The sequence below is a fragment of the Crocodylus porosus genome, unplaced genomic scaffold (genome assembly GCF_001723895.1).
Source record: "Crocodylus porosus isolate Cpor-Errol unplaced genomic scaffold, CroPor_comp1, whole genome shotgun sequence".
In the NCBI taxonomy this organism is placed as follows: Eukaryota; Metazoa; Chordata; order Crocodylia; family Crocodylidae; genus Crocodylus; species Crocodylus porosus.
This window is the reverse complement of record NW_017728915.1, coordinates 4,742,289-4,763,894: the sequence shown is the minus strand read 5'-3', so window position 1 is coordinate 4,763,894 and position 21,606 is coordinate 4,742,289. Positions and strand designations below refer to the sequence as shown.

General features: G+C 47.3%; 1 protein-coding gene across 1 annotated transcript in view; it reads left to right on the top strand.

The window, feature by feature from the left end:
• The window catches only part of CALB2 (calbindin 2), a 52,639-nt gene extending 33,996 nt beyond the window's left edge, over positions 1-18,643 (top strand). The window contains exons 3-11 of the mRNA XM_019535577.1: positions 2,554-2,643; positions 5,399-5,479; positions 8,709-8,765; positions 12,454-12,531; positions 12,985-13,040; positions 15,358-15,397; positions 15,503-15,556; positions 17,029-17,100; positions 18,074-18,643. Of these exons, the coding sequence (XP_019391122.1) occupies positions 2,554-2,643; positions 5,399-5,479; positions 8,709-8,765; positions 12,454-12,531; positions 12,985-13,040; positions 15,358-15,397; positions 15,503-15,556; positions 17,029-17,100; positions 18,074-18,190 (645 nt within the window). The 3' untranslated portion in view covers positions 18,191-18,643. The remainder of the gene's footprint in view (positions 1-2,553; positions 2,644-5,398; positions 5,480-8,708; positions 8,766-12,453; positions 12,532-12,984; positions 13,041-15,357; positions 15,398-15,502; positions 15,557-17,028; positions 17,101-18,073) is intronic.
• Positions 18,644-21,606: the final 2,963 nt, after the last annotated feature.

Sequence of the window (21,606 nt, the reverse complement as noted above, 5' to 3'; positions counted from 1 at the left end):
ACTCAGGGCACCATTTTCCCTAAGGTTAGCTCTGTGTAATACTATGAGACTTGTGATCAGTTAAGGTAGTTGGGGACACTGAGTTACCGCTGTAGCCACAAAGGGTAGGCAAAGACAGCTGTTGGGTAGAGTCCAGTTTCATTCTGCCATCACTTCTGACATTTTAAAATGTGCTTTAGTTCCATATAAGGAGTGTTGCTGGGACACTTGGATTGTGCCAGTGTCTGTTTTCAGTCTGAAGCCTGAGACTGTTGATTCAGGTAGAGCTTTGGAGAGACAGTTGCTCTGTAGCCTACTCATTCAGGTACTGACCTAAGATGAGAAAAACTTACCTTCAAGTCTCTTGTCTGCCTGAATCAGAGCAGAGATTTACATCCCTACTTATTGTGAGGCAAGCAGGTGTTTGACCATGAGTTTTCTACAGCCTACACTAGTGCCTTAACACTAAGTCATTAACTGTAAAAGCTTCTCTCTGCTGTTATCATAAGCAACCAGAGAAAACTGGATCCCCAAAAACTTCACTGGAACTGATAAGATAGTATATTTCTGTAAAATATTTTGTCAGATAGATTCTGACCAGATCCCTCTGGGTTAGAGGGAGCTTCATGTACAGCTGATTTCTCATCAGTTATCTCAACAGGGGCTCATCTCTCTACCGTAAGGACTCTCACTACTACAAGTAGCTCTGTTGATGCCAGCAGGTCTACTCCAGGTAGGGCAGTAAGACTTATAGTTAGTAGTAAAGGGATAGAGGCCGTTAACACATCACTTGCAAAGGGATGATAGTGTGATCTAGTGGAAAACACCAGTGAGAACTCGGGTTGTATCCCAGTTCTGCTGCTGGTCTCCTAGGCAGTTCATCTCAGAGCTCTGTGCCTCAGTTTTTCCATCTGTAAAAAAGCTATCGTGATACTCTTTTGTAAAGCCCTGATCTGCAGACAAGCAGTGCCATCTGACAGCAAGATGTTGGGATTTTCACAGTGGTTTGGTCTGCCAGAGAAACAAAATCCCACCTGTGGTCAGATACCTGTTTCTAAGACATGCCCAATGTTTTGCTGGGATGTTAATCTTCTGGAACTAATTTAGACTAATCATTCCTTGACACCTTCAGGCCTGCTCTTCCCGTATTAATAAGCAAGAAGGATGCTTTTGTGCTTATGGTGCTGGCCTGGTACACAAGATGTCTGTGTTTAATTCCAGCCTCTGATACAAACTCCTTGCAGAACCTTAAGGAAGTTACCAGATATTAGGCCTGTGAGAAGCAGCTAGTATTCACTTCAAATTCAGCTGCTTCGGGGGACAGTGATTCGACTCGGTGATTTGAATCACTGTCCCGATTCAATTCAGCCAAATCTGATTCAGAGATTCGATCCTGCCAGGCCAGGCCAAGCCCATCCCCCACCTCTCTCCCAGTCTGGCAACAGCTGCCCCAGCTCCCGGCACTTGTTAAAAAAAAACCCCCCAACTCAGCGAGTGCTGCCAGGCAGGGCACATCCCTGCTGCCCCCCACTTCCCCATGCTGCATGGGGGGCTCTGCACAAGCCCCCTGATGTCCCCCCTCACTCTCCCAGCCACCCCCACAGCTGCCCCGCCTGGGCCAGCTTTGGCTCTTTAAGAAAAAAAAATGATAAAACCCCCAGACTCACCGCTTCTGTTGGCGGGGGGCAATCCCCACTGCCCCCCACTACCCCCCGCTACATGGGGGGGCTGAGCCCCCAAAGCCCGGGGCTTTTCTTGTGCTTTTTTTCTTAAAGAGCCAGAGCTGGCCTGGGTAGGGCACCCATGGGGGGGCTCATGCAGAGTCCCCGTGCAGCGTGGGGCAGTGGGGGGCAGTGGGGATTGCCCCCACTGCCTGGCAGCACCCTTGTGAGCACTGGGGCTTTTTTTTTAAGTACCGGGAGCTGGGGCAGCCATGGGGGGGCTGGGGAGTGGGGGTGGGGCGGGGAGAGCAGGGTTGTTGGGGGGGCTGGCAGGGGTCCCTCCATAGTCCCCTTGCCTGCCCCTAGTACTTACCAGCTGGGATTCAGCTGCAGCTCCCAGCTGCAGCCACCAGGGACTGCCGGAATCATCAAAGCTCTCTGAATCTTTTCTGAAGATTCGGAGAGCTTTGAATCGATTCAGACCTTTAAATTGGTCCCCTGATTTGATTTGGATTCAGCAATTCAGCCACCAAATCAAGCCGAATTTCCTCCAAATCAAATCACCACCCAAAGCTTCCCACAGCCCTACCACATATCTGTATCTCAGTTCTCCGTCTTTGTCTAATTTCTTCAGAGCATGGAATATCTCATACCACATGTGTCCAGCCTCCTGCACAAAGGGGATTGCAGGTGCTTCTGGAGTGATAGCAATTCTATAAACCTAGGTGTTTTTGAGGCCAGCAGTTCTCTTTGCTCTTCTGCTCTGGATGTTAGAGTTAAAGATGCTGCCTTCTGAGTTATGGGGATGCCTTTCTCTGTCATCAATTCATGACACCCCCATGAATAGAGGGAGAATGGGGCACAGAGGGCCTGCTGGAAGTGCAAGGGGATAACCCTCTCTCTTCATTCACAGGACTCTAAGAATGACAACTTTGGAGAAAAGATGAAGGAGTTCATGCAGAAGTATGACAAAAATGCAGATGGCAAGATTGAAATGGCTGAGGTGAGTTGTGCTATTTCTGTGTGGCAAAACCTCCTTCCTCATCTACCAGTATAGACACAGGTACAGCCAGGAGGGAAGGTTGGTCCCACTGAGTTGATAGGAGACAAGTCACTGATTCCATAGGGATCTGGCTTCCATCCCTAGGCTGAGGTATAGCTTCTACTATCCTCAGATGGGAAGTGTGAATCCTACCGTTAGTGTATTACTGCACATTTGCAAAGGAGCCTGAGTGTCTCAGGTGTCCAAATCCCAAGGCATGCTTAGGTGCCTTTAAGAATAGCAGTTATAGAGAGCCAGTTGGTCTCTGTGTTAAACTGGGGTCCGGAAAATGTTGGCAAGTCCCCCTGTGATGAAGATTAGACACCAAGGAAGGGACACACCTTTAAAATGAGAGGAAAGTGTCTGTCCTGTTCTTCCTGCTCCTCCTCTCCCTCTGTGCTACATGGACCATTTTCTGCCTTTCCTATCTCTCTCTGCCTCTCCTATATTCTCTTCCCAGTTTTCCATGTGTGGCTTTGACTGCCCCATTCTTATCCCTTTCCCTACCACTGTGTGCGTCCATGTATTCACTTGTTTGGTTTGCCACTCCCAGCTCAGGGGGCCTTGCCTCCTTGTAGAGCCTAGAAGCTCTGCTGTGTCAGGACCAGTTCTGCCAAGCTGACTCAGGGTGGATAGTTCTCAGTGGCTGTTTCTGGAGCAAAGTGCTACAGACAAGTGAGTCCTTGTCTCTTAGCTGGAGCTAGCACTCACAGGAGGGGACCAGGAGCATGTCAGTCACCTGAATCTCCCACATCCTAAGATGCTCACCCATTGTATGGCTTCCCAGACATTCCAGAGAGCTACCACTGTTCACACCACTGCACACCACATGCAGTCGCTCCTGGGTACAGCTGAGGCACAGATTCAGTTGAAGTCAATTGCATCCATAATTGACGGCTGTAAAACCTCTGGATATTCAACTTGCATCCTTGCAGTTGTGCAGTAAAATCTACCAAGCCAAACTCCTTCCTGCTGCAGCTCTCTTGAAACTGGTGCAGTTACATTAGGGCAAAATTTGGCCCCAGCTGCAAGCAGAGACCTCTGTTGAGATTGTGTCATGACAGAGCCAGTTGTATAGCGAGGATAAACCTAGTTGCTAAAATGGTCCCTTTCAGACGGTTTTTCCACTGATAGTGCTAATGAAGTCAAGGAAGCCAGTGGCTCCATTTCCAGCAGGTCCTTTACCAGCTCTCCTGATTTCCCAGCAAGCTTCACTTTATTATTTTCCTAACAAAAAGGGGGCACCTGCTGACCTGTATCAATCTCCTGTCCAGCTGCTTGCCTCTACAGGTCTTTTAAAAAATTGTCTGGCCCATTGATTAGCACATTGACACTATCTCAAGAGAAATAACTCAAAAGTTAAGGTGACAGCTATGAAAAGGGCAGAGAAAGGGAGAAAAGATGAGGGGAACTGAACAGATTGGAAAACTAGAGGGACTGGAAAATATTCCAGTTTAGGTGTCAGTTTAGGTGACCTAGTCAAAGTGTCAGTTAGGTGTCAGTTTTATCTCTAATAGTTTTTATATTTTTAATCTTTTCTGAAATAATTCCCCAGATCCTAGCTGCCTTGTATTTTTAAAGTAACATCGTTAAATAGTTTTGGTTCAAATGCAAGTTTTTAAGTGTTTCTAGCCTTAGTATTAATGTTGACATGGGTTTGCTTTCAAGAACATCATAAAATAGGGTTTTTTTCAATAGCCCTTTCCTGTATTCACAACCCAAACCTTATAGTACTCTGCTTTTTGCCTCACAAGGCAGCAAGTGAAAAGGGCTGGAAGCATCTTTGAAATGAACGCCTTTATTTTTCTTATCAAAACTAAAAAAAGCACAACCTGTAAACACGTAGCATCAATACTGACACTTGATTTTCAGCAGTTTTATGGTTTCAACAGTCTCTGGTCATGTCAGTAACATATACTTTGATGGCTGTCTTTCCCCACTTCTTGGTTCTCTTTTTCTCAGTCACCAAAAATGACACTGTAAAATAGTCACTTGTACAAAAAAATTAGGTAGAAGAGAGTGTGATGTGTCTCTAGTCATTCCCCTTTTGGTTCTGTGACAGCACTGAATTGTTCATTCTGACTGTAAAAGCTGTTTAGGATTGTTAAAAACCCTGGAGTAACAAGGAAAGAGTTGCATTACTTGGAAGCTCTTGGAGAATGGTGTGGAGGCAGTCTGTCACATTCCAGTTAGTTCCTTTGCAGGTCATCAGTAGGATTAGCACCTAAGACCTTCACACCAAAGCACAGGCATCACCACATAAACTAGCAGAGTAACTGGATTAGGTGGTGGTGAACTGTGCTACAGAAGGATGTGACACTAAATGTTTCACCAGGAACAGGACAAAACTGATAGGGAAATAAATTATGTTTCCAAGATTTCAGAGAGTTATTGCAAAGAACAGAAAGGAAACTTGCTAGGGTTTTTCCATTAACAAAGAAGTATACGTCAATCTGGCTGACTATATCTTACATGTAACAACAGAAGTAAAATCCATAAGAGAGAGCACAGTGTATGTATCTCAGCAACATACTGTATCAGGGCTGCCTCTAAAAATGGCAGAAGCCTGTGAAAGCAGCATGAAATCTTAATGTGCTCTCATGTAAATGTTCCACAGGGATGAGCTAAAGTGCAGTTGCTGAGCCCTGGCTTCTGCAGGTTGCATGAAATGAATTCTGCTTTTCTCACTAATTCTTTGGCTGTTTCTCCCCAACAGCTTGCTCAGATCCTGCCCACAGAGGAGAACTTCCTGTTGTGTTTCAGACAGCATGTTGGATCCAGTTCTGAATTCATGGAGGTGAATAGAGAGTATATTATTATAGTGCTATTATAGATTCATAGTTTGTAAGGGGCTGGAAGGGACATCACAAGAGCATCAGGTCCAGCCCCCCTGCACTAGGCAAGAAAGACAACTAGGGTCAGGTGGCCCCAGTGAGGTGACCATCCAGTCTTCTCTTGAAGATTTCCAGGGTAGGCGATTGCACCACCTCTGGAGGGAGTTTATTCCAGTCTGGACACTCTGACTGTGAAGAAGTTTTTCCTAATGTTAAGCCTGCAACGGTTCCAGGAGTTTGTGGCCACTACTCCTGGTTATTATTGTTATTGTTATTATTACAGAGCTGCTTTTTGAAGCATTGGGTTAGCTTTTGGTTAGGCCCAGACTCTCAAAAGTCGTTAGCTTAGTTCCTCAAATAGCCTCATTCTCAAATCCCAGGTAACTGAGGCACAGATTAAACATAGATATATCACTAGGAACTATATTGATTACACCTGTATTAAATAGTTTCCCAAACTCCAGACCCAGAATACTGTGGGCTGCTTGTAAAAGCTGGAGGAGATTCTTTAGAAAAGGTCTCTTTTTTTAACCTTCCTACTCTGGTATGGATTGGAAACACCCCTGAAGTTCCTCCCTCAGCCACCTGTCCCCTGCTGCCACTCATTGGCAGATACTTTCCTCTAAGAGGGGAGGTGGAGTTATGCTGCCACAGTTCACTTGGCGAGAGAGCACTGTGAATTGCTAGGGCCTTTCAATCTTTTTTAACCTTTTTGAAGAATTAAAAAAGGAAGAAACAATCAGGGAGACAGACCTGGGCTGTGACAAAGTGCTTACTGCCTATTGGCTAGTATGTTTTGTGGGTGCCATTCTGCTGGAGATGCTACCTTTGGACAGGGCATGAAAGTGAGATGTTGAAACTCTGTGGTTAAAAAGAGCCTCTCACTCTTTTCAGAGAATTAGGGGTGTTTTATCATGGTGTCCTGACCAAACTGCAGCTTGACCGTTGGATAGGCTGCCTCCGCAAATTCCACTGCCAGCATTTGAATATTCTGTTCTTTATTTGCTGCCCTAAACCATATAGTGTTGCTTTGGGCTATTAGGCAGTAGCTGTGTTCTATCCCAGAAGTGGCAGCATATGTGAGAAGGGTGAAATGATCCTTCTGTTCCTTATCTACTTCAGAGGGACCTCTGGGGGCTTAAATATTTAATATTTATAATGCTATCTCATAAACGAGGATAAAAATGCCTCTAAAATTGTAATGCGACTGTGTTGTATTATATGGCACCTTTGATGAAAACAGAGCTCAAAGTTCATCATAAATATTTTAGCTACATGAAGGGCTTCACCAGCTATTGAAGTGCAGCCATCTTTGGAGCAAATTACAGCAGCTGTCAAACACTGCACAGCAACACTATGCAAGAGTTTACAACAGCCATTGGAAAATGAGTACAATTTCAAGTTTGATGCAGTTGAATGAAACTGGAGTCCACCTGTTGCTGCTTAATGAGCAAGTGAAGCTACTGTTTAATATAAGTGTATGCCATTAAATATTAAATTCATCCCACTCTAGCAATAGTGAATATAATAATGAGCATGAACTCTTGACATGAAGTTTATCTCTGAGTGCACCTGGCTCTGTTAATCCAATTTCTTTCAAGACAAAAGACAACATTTGCAGTGTCCCCTGAGAGATGTGGCTGCAGGGAGCAAAGAGGAGTTCTGTTAACTGGGCACCTGTGGATGATGGAAATCTATGGTAGGAAGAAGAACAGTAAAGCAGGTGGGTCAGAAGAGGACTTCCAGTATGTGGAAGACAAGGCAGGGTACTAGTTCAATCAACCATCTCCAGAGGAATAAAAAGGAAGATCAGACTTGCTAAATGACATTACATTCGGAAAATGTAAGTGAAAGGAGAATTTGAGTGAAAGGAAGACTATATATGGGCAGCAGATCTATGGAGTTTTCTTCCAGTGGGGACTCTGCTCTCAAGCTAATGGATGTAGTGTAAGAACCAAGATGGAACTTAAACCACAGGGAAAGCACATTTTTATTGTTCTTTCCTTCTACCTTGTCTCCTCTGTTGAGGGGAAACATCCTCACTCACCCCAGGACTTCAGAACAGGCTCATTTGTCACTAGGCAAGGCCCTTTTCCAAATCCAAACCACTTGGGTTTCTTCATAGTGTAGGGAAAGTCACTGGCGATACATTTTTGATGTCTCTAAATCAGCTTTTTTACATCTAACATAACACATGGGTTGCTAGGACAGACCCTGTTCTCTGGTATCACAGTAACTGTACTGACTGCCTCTCTCAAGGCCAAGAGAGTGGCTTCCTAGGTAGGAAAACCCTGCTTGGGTTTAGCACTTGAATGGTTGTACATGAGTATGCATGGGGCGGAAGCCAATGTTGATGGTAAGGAAATGCAGTTCCCATTGAAGTCCAAAGACTCCCTAAAAAGACATCAGGAAGCTCTTAAGTCTTGTGGGGTTTGTCTACATAACATAATCAAAAAAGAACAAAGGTCTGCCATGCCTATCAGCTCATCAGGCTGGTATAATTAACACAGGCCTGTTTCAGTAGCCAGTGGCACATAAGGAGGTATCCATTTATCATCATGTCCAGTTGCCTTTGACTCCATAGCCTGAATAACCAGGTATCCATTTGCAGTTGGGTCAACTGGCACAACTCTGGGTTAATTTACCCTGCTGAGAAGGGTAAATTAGCAAGGGCAGAGTGCTTTGTTAATGCAGTTCTATTACATTTAGCAATGACCTAGCTCACTCACAGCTAGCTTGGATAACTAAACAGTACTGCACTTTGCCATAGTAGACAGGCCCATGGATTCACAATGGCCAGAAGGGACCTATGTGATCATCACATTTGACCGCTTTTGTGGCACAAGCCAGTGAACCTCCCCCAGTAACTCCTGCACTGAGCCCAACACATCTGTTTGAACTAGAGAAGATCTCTTGGCAGATCCAGTCCTCACGTAAAGGCTTCAAGTAACAGAGTTAGGGAGGTTGCTCCAACACTGTCCTTATGTAAGGAGGTTGTTTCAACAGTTAAGTCCCATTGTTTTAAAAAGTGTGTATCTTATTTCTATCCTGAATCAATCTAGCTCCAGCCTCCTGCCATTGGAGCTTGTTTATGCCTTTGTCTGCTAAATCAAAGGGTGTCAGCTGCCCACACCTGCTCTTCAGGGAAATTACTCAATCCTGTACTAATGTGTTGTGGTATTCCTATTGCAGGCTTGGCGGAAATATGACACAGACCGCAGCGGCTACATAGAAGCCAATGAGCTCAAGGTGGGGTGCAAGTGAAGAGCGCAAGGACCTGGGAAATAAGGCTTTAAATGGTTATGCTACATCTATGGGCCAGTCTTGCCTGGACGACCTCACCTTTGCATAGCTCACCTGTGGTCCACTCTGGGTGCATCTACACATGCATTTACTGTGCAGTAACTTACTCTGCAGTAAGCGGTTTTTAGGCCAGCATCTACATGGCAGCCTTTAAAGTGCAGTAATACTGTATGTGAACTGCATTGGGACTAACTTTAGTCCCAAGTCAGTTCACACACACAGTGTTACTGTGCAGTAACTAATTGGGTGTAAATTTGATACCTGCATCATGATGCATCATTTTGATACCTACCACCATTTGATACCTGCATGATGCAGGTATCAAACTTACACCTAGTCAGCTTAATGCACCATATTTACTGCATAGTAAGGGCATGCATATGTAAGTGTGCACCCATACTGCACAGTAAATTTTGGTTACTGTGCAGTAACCTAAACTACTGTGTAATAAATGTGCATGTGTAGACATGCCCCCTGTGAAGGGCCACTTTTGTCAATATGTATCTGCCATACTTGGTCCATCAGTCTAGAAAGAGTGTTGATAGCTTGCACTGTCCCTGCCCAGCTCTTCCTTGCTTTTTTGTTCATCATAATGCAGAATGAAAGGTATCTTCTCCCATTGGAGGCAAATGGTAAAACTGCCCCTGACCGTATTAACAGAGGCACAAATGGAAGGAACAAGATGGGACCTTCCTCACATACCCAGTAACACCTGTATCAAGAGCACCTCAATCAGGGATTGTTGTGTCCTAAGGACCAATGAAAGCTGATCTCATTGCTGTTTGCTCAAACCTGTAATCAAACACTACTCAGCAGGCAACTGACCTTGGCTTTTCCCTGTTGTGGGGAGGAAGGGGGTGGGGGGTGGGGTCTTAGGCAGGTTTTGCTCTGCTGTGTGTGTCCATCCTTTACCCCCATTATAAGGATAGTTCCTGGCTGCCTGTTTATCACTGCTTGTAAAATTCTAGCTGCTGGGATTTAGTCCCTTCTCTGGAACACCCTTCCCTGTAACTCAATGACCTCTGCTTTTCAGAAAGTGTTATTCTCTTCCTTAGAGCCAAATCTTGTAAGGTGCTGAGCAGCTTCCTCTCCCCCTTTAAGGGCTTAGTTTAGGAACACCAGCTGTTCCACTCTGATGGCAAAGGCTCAGTGCATCTTTGCTTATTTGAACAGTATGGCGTGTCCTCTTACTCAGAAGGTTGTTGAGCTGCATCTGGTCTCAAAGAACTTAGCAGGAGTGAGGTAAGATATCCATAATTAAGGCAGTCCTGTACCTTTCTTTAGGGAGTGAGGAGCCTGATCTAGAAATGTTAGCAAGAAATGCTGGGCCTGATCCTCAGGTGGAGGACATCAACCAGGCTCTCCTGAGCTCACCTGAAGCTCTTTATACCAGTACTGGACCTAGGGATGCTTCTCAAGCCCACATACAAGATTGCAGAGAGCAGGTCATTGCCACTCTGGGAGGAGAGGAGACTGGACTCTTAAAGACATTGCTTTAGGTCAAGGGTTGGGAATTATTTCTGCTGGAGGGATGCTTAATGAATTTTAGTGAGGTGTTGAGGGCCACAAGGGTAGCCCCACCCCTTAACAGGTACCTCCGTCCTCTGGTCACCATCTTGTGACCAGAAGTCCCACCCCTGCCCTTTGCCACTGGAAGTCTCTCCCCTTGCCCCAAAAGTACTCCTTTGGGACAGGGGGGAGTTATATATTGTGTGTAGGTATATGTGTGGATGTGAGATGTGTATGGTGGGGTGTGGGGTGCATGTGTGGATGTGGTTGAGTTGTGCGGGTATGTGGGACTTTGATGTGTGTGGGTATGTTGTGGGGTGGCATGTGTGAGGGCATGTGGATGCATGTGTGGAGAGGTGTAGGTGTGTGGGGGGTGAGTACATGTGTGGATGTTTGAGGTATGTGGGGGTGTGGAGTACATATGTGGTTGGGGGGGGTGTGAGGATATGGTGGAGTGTGTGGGGTGTATGTATGGATGTGTGGGGGGTGTGGGATGCATAGTTTGGGTGTGTGAGGGGCTGTGGGTGCATGTATGGGGAAGTGTAGGTGTGTATGTGGGGTGTGGGTATGGTGAGGGGGTGGCTATGTGTGGAGGTGGAGACGGAGTGTGTGGGTATAGTGGGGACTGGCTGGGGTGTGGGCGGGTTGGGTGTGAACATGTGGGGGCTTCTCCCCCCAACCCGGCTTCCCCCCCACCCCCTCCCCACTGCCTGTTCTTTGTGATATGGCTGAGCCCAACCCCTCTGCAAGCAGGGGGAGGTGGAAGAGGGAATCAGCACTCCCTGCCTGGCTCCAGCACACTGCAAAGAGTGGGAAAGCAGCTGCTGCCCACAGGCAGCAAGAGAAGCCCCTGCAAGAGGGGAGTGGGGCACAGGGAGCCAAGCCTGGCACCACTGGTTCTCTTGGTCTCTGTCTTTCACCTGCCCCATGGGGCTACAACCAAGACTGTGTTGGCTTCTGCTCCTGCTGCTGCTTCCATCCTATGTGCCTGCCTGCCTGTCTGGGGGGGCAGCACCAAGTGCACACTGGCTGCTACTGCTGTTCCCACCCCACCTACCTGTCCTGTGCCTGCCCAACAAGGCTTTGTGAGCAGCCAAGCATCTTCATGCCCCACCTCCATCCACAGGCTCAACCACCCAGCCATGTATGAGCAGGACCAAAGGCAGAGCCCACCCCACTCCCCTCAATGCTGCAGCTTCCCTTCCCTGCCCAGAGCACTGCAGCAGGGACAGGAAGATGAGTCACTGGAAGCCAGAGGAGCCCAGCAGTTCCCTAGCCAGTGGCAGCAGCAGCCTTGCCAAGAAGATACACCCACTGGCTGGGGCTGGCACCCTCTAGCAGGGGAGCTGCCCTAGGTGGGAGCAGGCAGAACTCAATCCCATATAGAGCACAGGAGGGGCAGCTGCTGGCAGGGCTGGATACAATTAATTGGTGGGTGCCTGCCTGTGGGCCAGATCCAATCAGCTGGTGGTCCAGATCTGTCCCACGGGCCATATTTTGCCCACCCCTGCTTTAGGTGGTAATGCAAAGTAAGAAATGGGTGACCTCCTGGGTGGCTTTCTTACACACAAGAGCTTATTGTGACCTGTATGAACAAACCTAAAGTTAAATTCAACCCTGGTGGAACTGGGTACAGTCCCCTTGTTTGATGGATACCAAAGCTGAATATGGCCCCTAGAGACACAGGGGAGCAGATGCTGCTTTCCTTTAATTATCTGAGGAATGAGTATCCCAAGATAACCTCTTCTTGCCCAATTTTAGTCCTAGAGAAATCCATGCTGAGCATTACAGTGCCATAAGACTGGCACAGCAGTGGAACTACCATGATACTAGCTACTGACCCAGTGATACCACTGCCACTTTGCCCTCTGAATATCCCAGCTCTGACATTTCCAGACCAGCTCTTGCACTCTGGCTGCCTCCCTTGGCTGGAAAGACATGGAATGGAATCTCCTTTGGGACCTATCAGTTCCATTCTCTGGTTGGCTGTCAAGGGTTTATGTGACACTGCCCCTTTGCTTTTAATAGAGGACAATGGGGATACCTTTTCCCTAGAAAGTGCCAGTGAATTTGTAACACTGGGCTTTAAATGTGTTGTCCCTCACAAGGTCCTTTCCTGTTTCAGGGCTTCCTGTCAGACTTGTTAAAGAAAGCAAACAGGCCCTATGATGAGCCAAAGCTACTGGAGTATACACAGACCATTGTAAGTAAGGGCATGGTTTGGAGGGAGGGATAGGCACCCTGCTACTCCCGTCCACACGGGAATAGGCCCAATTCTGCTCCTTCCACCTCCTGTGGGCACAGCTGCAGCAGAGCTGCAACCGTATCAATAGCTGTGGAAAGCAGGAATGTGGCTGCCTGACCCCTGAGCCTGCCTGGACAGTGAAAATCTGAGTGATGCACAGGGGCAGTACAGGAGGAGCCCAAGTCCCCACTCCACTGCTGAACCCATCTGGGATCTTACCCTGACACACCCTGGACCAAGCCAACCTTCCTGCAGGACTGTGAAACAAACGAGTCCAGTTTTCTGACTGCCAATAGGTACCTAACTTTGCATCAGCTGAGTTCCTTGCTTTGCCAAAGGCCTATCTACAAGGACTGATTGGGTGGGTGAGGAGATGGTTACTTAACTGGCTGCTGGTTTGTGTCCCAACAGTTGCGGATGTTTGACACAAATGGAGACGGGAAGCTGTGCCTGTCAGAGATGGCCCGGTAAGAGCCCCTTTACACTGTTTTCTCCTCAGGCTTCCTAGTCTTCCCCCAATACCAACCAACCAAAATTATGAAATCCCCCAACCCAGCCCACCTCCTACCTGCACAGATTACTTCCCCATCCAGGGGCAGCCAAGTATCCTCAGAACTTGTTCTATAGGCTGTGCAGGAAGTCTGCCTCAAGAGCATTCCTAGGTAAAGGACATCAAACCCTGTGCTGTTACAACCTGGCTCTTGCTTCTTACAACAGTGTGTCTCTATGGGTTTCACTGGCGTTACTTCTGATTTATACCTGCATGAAAACAGAGTCAGTCTCCTTAAGCAACAGACCACATTTCCCATGATAAAGCTGCAGATGCAGAGCAGGTTAGAAGCCTGTCTTTACAGAGCTCCCAATAACTCGCCTGATACATGCAGTAAGTCCATACTAGAGCAGATGGGGCTGATCTCTGCTGAGGAGTAAACCTGCAGTACTCTGAGAAAGACACTCGCATGGTCAGTGTTGCACAGAAAAATGAAGTCCCCTGTCTTGAAAAAGCTGGAGATTTCAGAAATTACTCCTGTCTGCAATTGAAGCAAAAAGTTAAGGTCCCAAACTTTGCAAATGAAAAAAAAATATAACTTGGTGTAACTGAAATGCTCCAGTGATTTTACTCTCCTTAACTTAATTGTCTAAATGACAAGGCATTTTGAACCAGAAAACTGCAATCGTTCATGTCCAAAAGCATCAAATTGAGGCATAATGGCAGTTTAAAACCTTTTAAAGAAAAAACTTGAGTCAAGAAGTTAATCACAAGTAACTTTCTCCTGTTGGCTACAAAGGACCAGCTCTCAGGATCATCAAAAATTCTGATTTATTAGACAGGATGTGAAGTTTGCCAATAAAATCATAAATGCAAACTTTGAGTTATGAGTGGTACTGGCCACCTTAACACACACTCCCACACACTTACACACATACACAATTGCTGCAGTTGGAGTGTAGCACCAATGTTGGTTTATACCTATTCAGGACTCTGGTGCTGGAGTCTGCTGTCAATGGTCAGCTTCCTCCAAGGTAGAGTCTTCTCCAGAATGGGTTGCCTGCTTGTCCTTATGTCTCAGTAGGTTGGATGCTGAATGAAGGGGTGCCACTGAGGGTCATGCTTCACTGACTTTTATCCCTTCTGTCTGGCAAACTCGTGTGATCTCCCAGCATCATCTTGGCTGTCTAATCCGGAGGTCGCTGTCCCACATGGGTATTTAGTAGTGCATGACAGCTGTTAGTCACTGGGGGCTTCCTCCCGCCTGCCCCCCCATGGTGAAGTTTTGGGAGTCCACCCCTGACTTGATTGACTCAATGGCTGTCATTGCAGGTTTCAGGTGGCTTGATAAGCTTAAAATGGCTTGTATGGTACAGTTTTGTAATGGTAAGTTCCTCTGGCTAGGCTATTGTCAATTAACAGCCAGAGGCTCTTGCTTTGTCATTCAGTTATCTACCGATTCATACATACTTGCATTTACTCAGGCGGACCCGCCTAATTCAGCAATACAATTCCAGTGATTACAGTTCCAATGCATTCTTAAAATTTTAGTAATACAAGGTGTGACTTACTCAAAAGAATACATTTGTTAAAAGTTGAAAGGTATAAAACATAAAATACAGAATGCCAGGGTAAAGATGAGACAGATGAAATATAAAAATGCACTGTGAGAAATATATAAAAATGCAGTGTGAGGTAGTGAGGTTCAAAAGGCCACTGGGGACAGTGAGTTAGGTTAGATGCAGTCATGTAGACTGATTTAGAATAAACTTTAGACAGATATGGGAAGTTTGCTTTGGGAAATAGGTGTTAATTGAAGGGGGAATATGCTCACCAGGATATATTTACAGTCATACTTTCAACGCACCTTGGCTTTTCTTGTCTTTTACAGGCTTTGCTTTGAAGTGGATATTTTACTTTTTTTGTTTTCTTTAATGACACTTAGCTCAATTGATATGTAGATATAGTTTGCCGGCTGCTTCTACAGAAAAACATTTCAGCTTTCTGGCTTGCTCTGAGCCTTGCCACACTCATGCAATGAGTATGCTAGGTCTCTGCCAATACTTAGAAGGAAAAAGAAATGCACAAAATGTGGGGGGATTGGGGGGGCTGCAGGCAAGAAGGGGTTTCTTGTTACATTCCTGTACAAAGGTTTTGGCTTTGGTCAGCTGGCCATCTTTGATGAAAAAAGATGGCCCTGTAGAATTCCCAGCCAGCTCTGCTACTGACTCCCTTTCTCTTATGAGTCCCTTTTCTCAGCTCCCCTGACTTACACTCTGGCAATCTCTTTTCAGACTTTTGCCTGTGCAAGAAAACTTCCTACTTAAATTTCAGGTAAAAAGAAAAGAGAAACCTTTGTATTTCCTTTTGGTTCTGTTCTCTTCATCCCCCCCACCCCCGGTGTCCTGGCTCATATCTATTTCTCTTGTATTTGTCCAGGGAATGAAGCTGGCCTCTGAGGAGTTCAATGCTATCTTTACCTTTTATGACAAGGTAAAATGCTTGCCAGGAGGGGGAAAAAAGCTTGAGCACAAAGGGATCTCAAATCTGAGCTTGGTACAGAAGGAACAACTCCTTTCAGCAAATCATCTCCCTGGTTCTCCCTAGATTGTCATGGGCAGGCATTCAGGAATCTCTCCCATTTACCATTGTAAATACTAGGACAGACCCTATCACCTACAGTGGGAAGGCTAGATCCTGTGCTGGTATAAACAAGCATAGGCCCACAGAGTTGCAGGGTAATTATGCCACCATAGGTCAGCTGGCGATCTGCCCTAGAGCAGCTCTGAATATGGAAGGTGCATAATTATTTGAATATCATCTTGGAGGGAAGCAAACACTGGGATCCAGGGGCCTGAACATAGGTGGAAGCAATGACTTAAGGGCTGAATGGAAGCCTAATATTAAAGAAAGAGTGAAAGCCCCTGCTTCCCTGACCTGCTCCTACTGTTGGCCTGGAGGCTAAGTGGAGGTGACAGTGCTGACCATACTGAAGAGTGCCTAAAACTCAGTGTATGGGGCTGGACTCTCCTTTCACTACCATTGTGGCACCACTGTTTGCAGAGGAGTCACTTCAAGGACATGGCTGGGTCCAAAGCCTAATTAAGTTACTGGGAGTTTTTCCAGTGTTTTGGTTTGCTGTGGCTCAGGACCTTACATGTCTGTAACTGGCATCACTATTGATCCAGCAGCTGAAGGAGGAATATCAGTACCAGGGATATCAAACTCATCCAGCCCCATGGGCTGAATTAAGTGTATGGGCCAAATTGGGCTCACAGACTGGCCACACACACCAGATACAGTATGCAGGCAGCACATGCAGCACATGTCCTGAACTGACCATACAACATACAGGGCCAGTCCAAGATTCACAGGCAGCACTGCAGGCTGGATTGTAGGGCTCCATGGGCCAGATCTTTGACACCCCAGCTCTGTTGTAATGACACATATTTTGAAGTGAAATGCACTCCAGACTATTGTCCCTTGAAGTAAAGACTGGACAGAGAGCTGTTCCCAGGTGCTGGCCGTTCTCCTTTATGACTGATACGGGAGAGTGACATGTCTGACCAGTCATTGAAAGGTGACAGAAGTCATGCCTCTACTGGTGCTATGATGCACCTGGAAGTACCACTCAGAAATACATTCTACCACCCACTCATGCTCCATAATGCCAAACCCAGAAATGAGATGGTGAAGCTGCCCTGAGAGTGACTCCTCCTGCCACTTTTGAGATCTTTGTCACCTTCAGGCCTCATTTTCAGGTTTGACCTGTGGGGAGCAGGAGAGGTTGTATGGGGAAGTGCTTCCCAACAGCGTTCTCAGAAGGTGTATAGACAAACTCAGTAAGACCAAGATGCCCCAAGGGAGGAGAGGCTGTGTTTGGAGGCACATGATCGCAGGCTGCTGGGCTCAGATGTGAGCATTTCTTCATCAACATGCATGTTCTCCTCTGCTGTTGCTAACAGGATGGGAGTGGCTACATTGATGAGCATGAGTTGGATGCCCTTTTGAAAGACCTGTATGAGAAAAACAAGAAGGTGAGTGAATGAAGGGGAATGGGGCACATGAAGATGCATGTTAGCTTGATCCTGCTGTTCCAGTATATCTCCCCTTAAGTGCAGAACTGATTCCTGTCATGGCCTCTGTGACTCTTGTCTCTGGTGTATATGAGTGGAGTGTTGTTGCTTCCCCAGGGAACAGCCCATCAGAGGGGGCATGTTTCATGCCCACAGCAAGCATGGGCAATCCAAATTCCCCAGCGCTGTAGTCAAGGGGCTAAGTGACTGCCCTGGGGGGCTTGGCTCCAAGTTTATAGTGCTGGTGCTATAGCTTGTCCTGTCATCTAGGACACCGCCCTTCAGGATACTGAAATAGTGGAAATCTGCAGTGCTAGCGCTATGTACTAGGAATGTTTTCAGCACCTACTCAGATGGGTACAGAAGAGTACCCAGTGCTCAGCAATGTCTGCTCTGAATTAAATGCAGAGGGATGTGGGGACAGCAGAGGCCCCAGAGTCACAATTGCTCTCCCCTTTGTGTAACTGTAAAGCAGTGCCAGGTATGTCTGAATCAGCATGAGAGCACTGCCCTTCACTTCCTTCTGGATCTGGCTGCTTCCCATGTCCCTTTGCTGGCTGGGTCCTTAGTCCTTCCTGTGCAGGGGCTCACCAGAGACCCTTACACTCAGGAACTCTTCTCTTGCTGTTCACCTGCTCCTTTCTTAGATGAAAAACCCAGTCCCTAGCTCTCTCCTGAGACAGTAGATAGCTGTGGAGTAGTAGCAAGGAATGCTGGGAAGGGAGGCAGCAAAAAGATGACATTTGACCTTTGTATTGCTTTACTTCCCAGCATGCTTTGCTACCATCCCACAGTTCTCATGCTCTATGGGTCCCCTGAACCCTTCTAAGAAGGGCAGCTCACCCCAGGACACTCTGTTACTGAGACCTCATTGAAATTTGGTCTCATGTTTGAGGGCTATTCTGCATCATAGCCCTGTGTTCCTGTCTGCCAGGAAATGAACATCCAGCAACTCACCAACTACAGAAAGAGCATCATGAGCCTTGCCGATGGGGGGAAGCTGTACCGCAAGGAACTGGAAATTGTGCTCTGCAGCGAGCCTCCCATGTAGAGAGGCACCACCCCCCTCTCCTCCAAAATCTCCCCCACCCTGCCACTTCCATGAAGACGGATAAGAGAGAGCAAGCTCAAGTGGATGAGGAGGGAGCAAATGCCGGTGTGCAACTGATGGGCCTCCGACGAACAACCTCCAAACCCCCAAGGCTAGACTTGCTGATCTGCTTGCCACCCGGGTCGCAGAATCTCACTAGCGGTGGGGGCAGGGGCAGCAGTGCATGACCTCATCTACCAGTGGCTCTGATTTAGACTAAGTGTTCAATAGGGTGATAGTCCATTTCTCTTCCTGGGCTCGACCCATTTCTCTCTTTAGTTGGTTTCCTGTAAATTCCTGCCTCTGGAGTGAATGATTTTTCTTTTTTGTTCTTTTTCGTTCATTCTTTTCAAGTTCTGTCTTATTATTTACCAAAGAACAGTTTACAAATAAACTTAAGTACTGCTACTGGAACCCACGAGCTGCATTTGGTATCTCATTTCTCCTGGAAGGTGAGGGCCACGTTTGCAAGAACCTAAGTGCTAGGTTTCTGAAGGAGTTGAGGGATGAAAATTGGCTGGCCAGATTTACAGTGCTTGTTGGGTGCTAACCACATTTGAAGATCTGTGCAGAAGTGTCACAACAGTAGAAGCCACTGGGTGTTGATTGTAGCAACCGTGTGTGTGTGCACGTTGTGGGATTCTCTGCAAACTCTTGAGCTTTTGGTAAAAGAAAGATCAGAAACTGAAGTATTTCAATTCTGAAATACTACCAGGGTGAGTCACAGGAATTAGCCTTTATGTGCCTCATGTTCTCAGTCTCATGTCATGTATAAGCCAGGCTTCCTGGGTCCAACTATGTCCATGTACAAATGACACATTCACACTGGTCTAATAGGACTTTACAGTAGTGTATATAGTACAGAAGCAGACACATGATGTACAGCCCAACTCTTGTATAGCTCACTTAACTCCAGTGTAGAATTGTGCTAGGAAAAGTGAGAGGTAAAACGACACCAGTATAAATTACACTAGTATAGTTATAAACTGCACCAGGATAGGCATTAGGGCTGTGTGAAGTTTTGCCGCCTGTTTTGTTTCAACACTGCTGTTTCGAGGTTGAAATGGCTCAAAACAAAGTCAAAATGGAACAGGCAGGCTCAAACCAGGGTTGAAACAAAACAGAGCAGGTTGAAACGTTTCGAAAAATGAGATATTTTGAGTTTCGACCAGGAAGCTAGGCTTACTTTCAATGGTTTCCCTGCAGGGAAGAAGAAAGTAAAGTAAGCGGAGGGAGGGGATGGGGGGGAAGGTGAGGTGGGGGAAGGAGTGCTCTCATTATTGAGATGGGTAGCTGGCCAGTGACTGTCACCCTTCCCTGAGGTCCCTTCCAACCCCTGTGCTCTGGGGGAGGGACAGAAAAACTGCATAAAAAAGGCAGCATTTTAACTGACCCTGCTTTCTGCTTTGGGGTCACTTACTGAGCCGTCTGTTCTAGCAGCTCACCGTCAGACCACCATAGCTAACTAGTGATGGCACTGATTTTCTAAAGGATTCCCTGCTTGTTACCCTAGCAAGAGGGATTTCAGAATACCTTTTTCTTGTAGGTGCTTTTATTTGGTTATTATATTCATTGATGTATTCTTTTGAATTTTGTACTTACATTGGATAAGGTTACTAGAGAATTTACTCTATATAGGAATTTACTAAGGCTATGCCCTAGTAGGAGGAGCCTCACTGGGGCGCACTGCCCTACTGTGCAGAGGCCCCAGCGCCAGGAAGGGCGCACCTTAACATACACACAGGGTCACCCACCCACATCATGAGTTTTGCCTGTCAGCAGTTTGAGGTGCAGGGCCCCAGAAGACAGACTCCCCCAGCAAGACGCACACACTGCTGGCAGGCTTCATGGCCGGTCAGGGCCCAGCACCCAGGCCTGCATTAGATTTCAACCCCCTGTGCCCCAAGGCAGATGCAGTCGCCCAAGCACCCACCCACATCACGAGTTTTTCCTGTCAGCAGCTTGAGGTGCAGGGCCCCCCAAGCTCCTGCACCGATATTCTTGAAATTTGGCAGGCTTTGTGGCCTCACCAGGTGCTACCACCCCACCCCTGCAGTTTTCACCCCCCCTGTGGTGTAACACCCTCCTTAGCCAGGTGATCCCTATAGTGAAGGAATGTCAGAGCCAAATGGAGAGCTTCCAGGGGATCAGTGTTCCTGGCTGGGGCAGACCACTGTCACCAGACATGCAGGCACTGGTGAAACAGCTGAAGGAGGGCATCAGTAAACAGCTTGATCCCTTGCAGTCCAGTACAGTCCATGTGCTGGCCACCATGTGTGACTCAAGGGTGAAGGGCACCATATGTGGCAGCCAAATACTGAATCAGTGGACAGAGTTGCTGGTAAAGAAAGTCAGGAGGCAGAATGGCGGAGCAGGGGGGACATGGAACAGGGGGATCCACTGTCTCATGCCAGCACGCCATCCATGAGCCAGTCTTGTCCTCCACCACAGGCGCTGCCAATATGGGCTAAGGGCATGGCTTCTATGGTGGGGTCCAGAGGCACCAGGCCCCAGCATCAGGCAGGTAGCACTCACACCTTGAAGGCTACCTAGCCCGGGAACATCTGTCCTGTCCACTGACCAGTGTGCCAAGTGAGAGGGCGTTCAGCATTGTTGGGGATGTAGTGATACCCCACCGCACCTGCTTGGATCCTGCTTTGGTGGAGCAGCTGGTGTTCCTGAAGGTAAACCTCCCACTGCTGGGGTTACCCAAGCTCCAGGTGCAGACAGAGTGAATGCCACCCTCCGCACTCTGTCCCCACCTATTTCCTTTTTTGATTTTTTCAAAAACTAGGTAATGCCCCGCTGTCAGCTGGAGGGGGCACTAACTGCATCACCAGCCAGCAGGGGAAGAACATGTCGTCTCCTAGCTAAAAGGGAGGCACACACCCAATGGAAGAGAGGAGCCATTACCAGGGAGGATTATACTGCGGTTGCTCGGGGATGCAGGGGGAAGGTCAGGAAGGCCAAGGCAGAGATGGAACTGAAACTAGCTTCCCGGATCAAGGACAACATGAATTCCTTTTTTAAATACCTAGGGGGCAAAAAGAAGGTATCGGGTAACGTGGGGCCCCTGCAAGACATGCTAGGAAATTTGATCATCACACCAGACAACAAAGCTAACCTATTTAACAATTTCTTTGCCTCCATTTTCCTGAGCAGGGACCGGGTCACCCCCTAACCAGGACGTCCGTAGGCCCCAAGGTAGGCGCACCCAGACCTAGGGTCAGTCAGGGAACTTCTGGAGGGACTGGATGTATTCAAATCAGCTGGTCCGGACGATCTCTACTCCAGAGTGCTGAGGGAATTGGCTGAGGTCATTGCAGGACCCCTGGCACAGCTGTACGAGCACTCGTGGTGCTCTGGTGTGGTGCCAG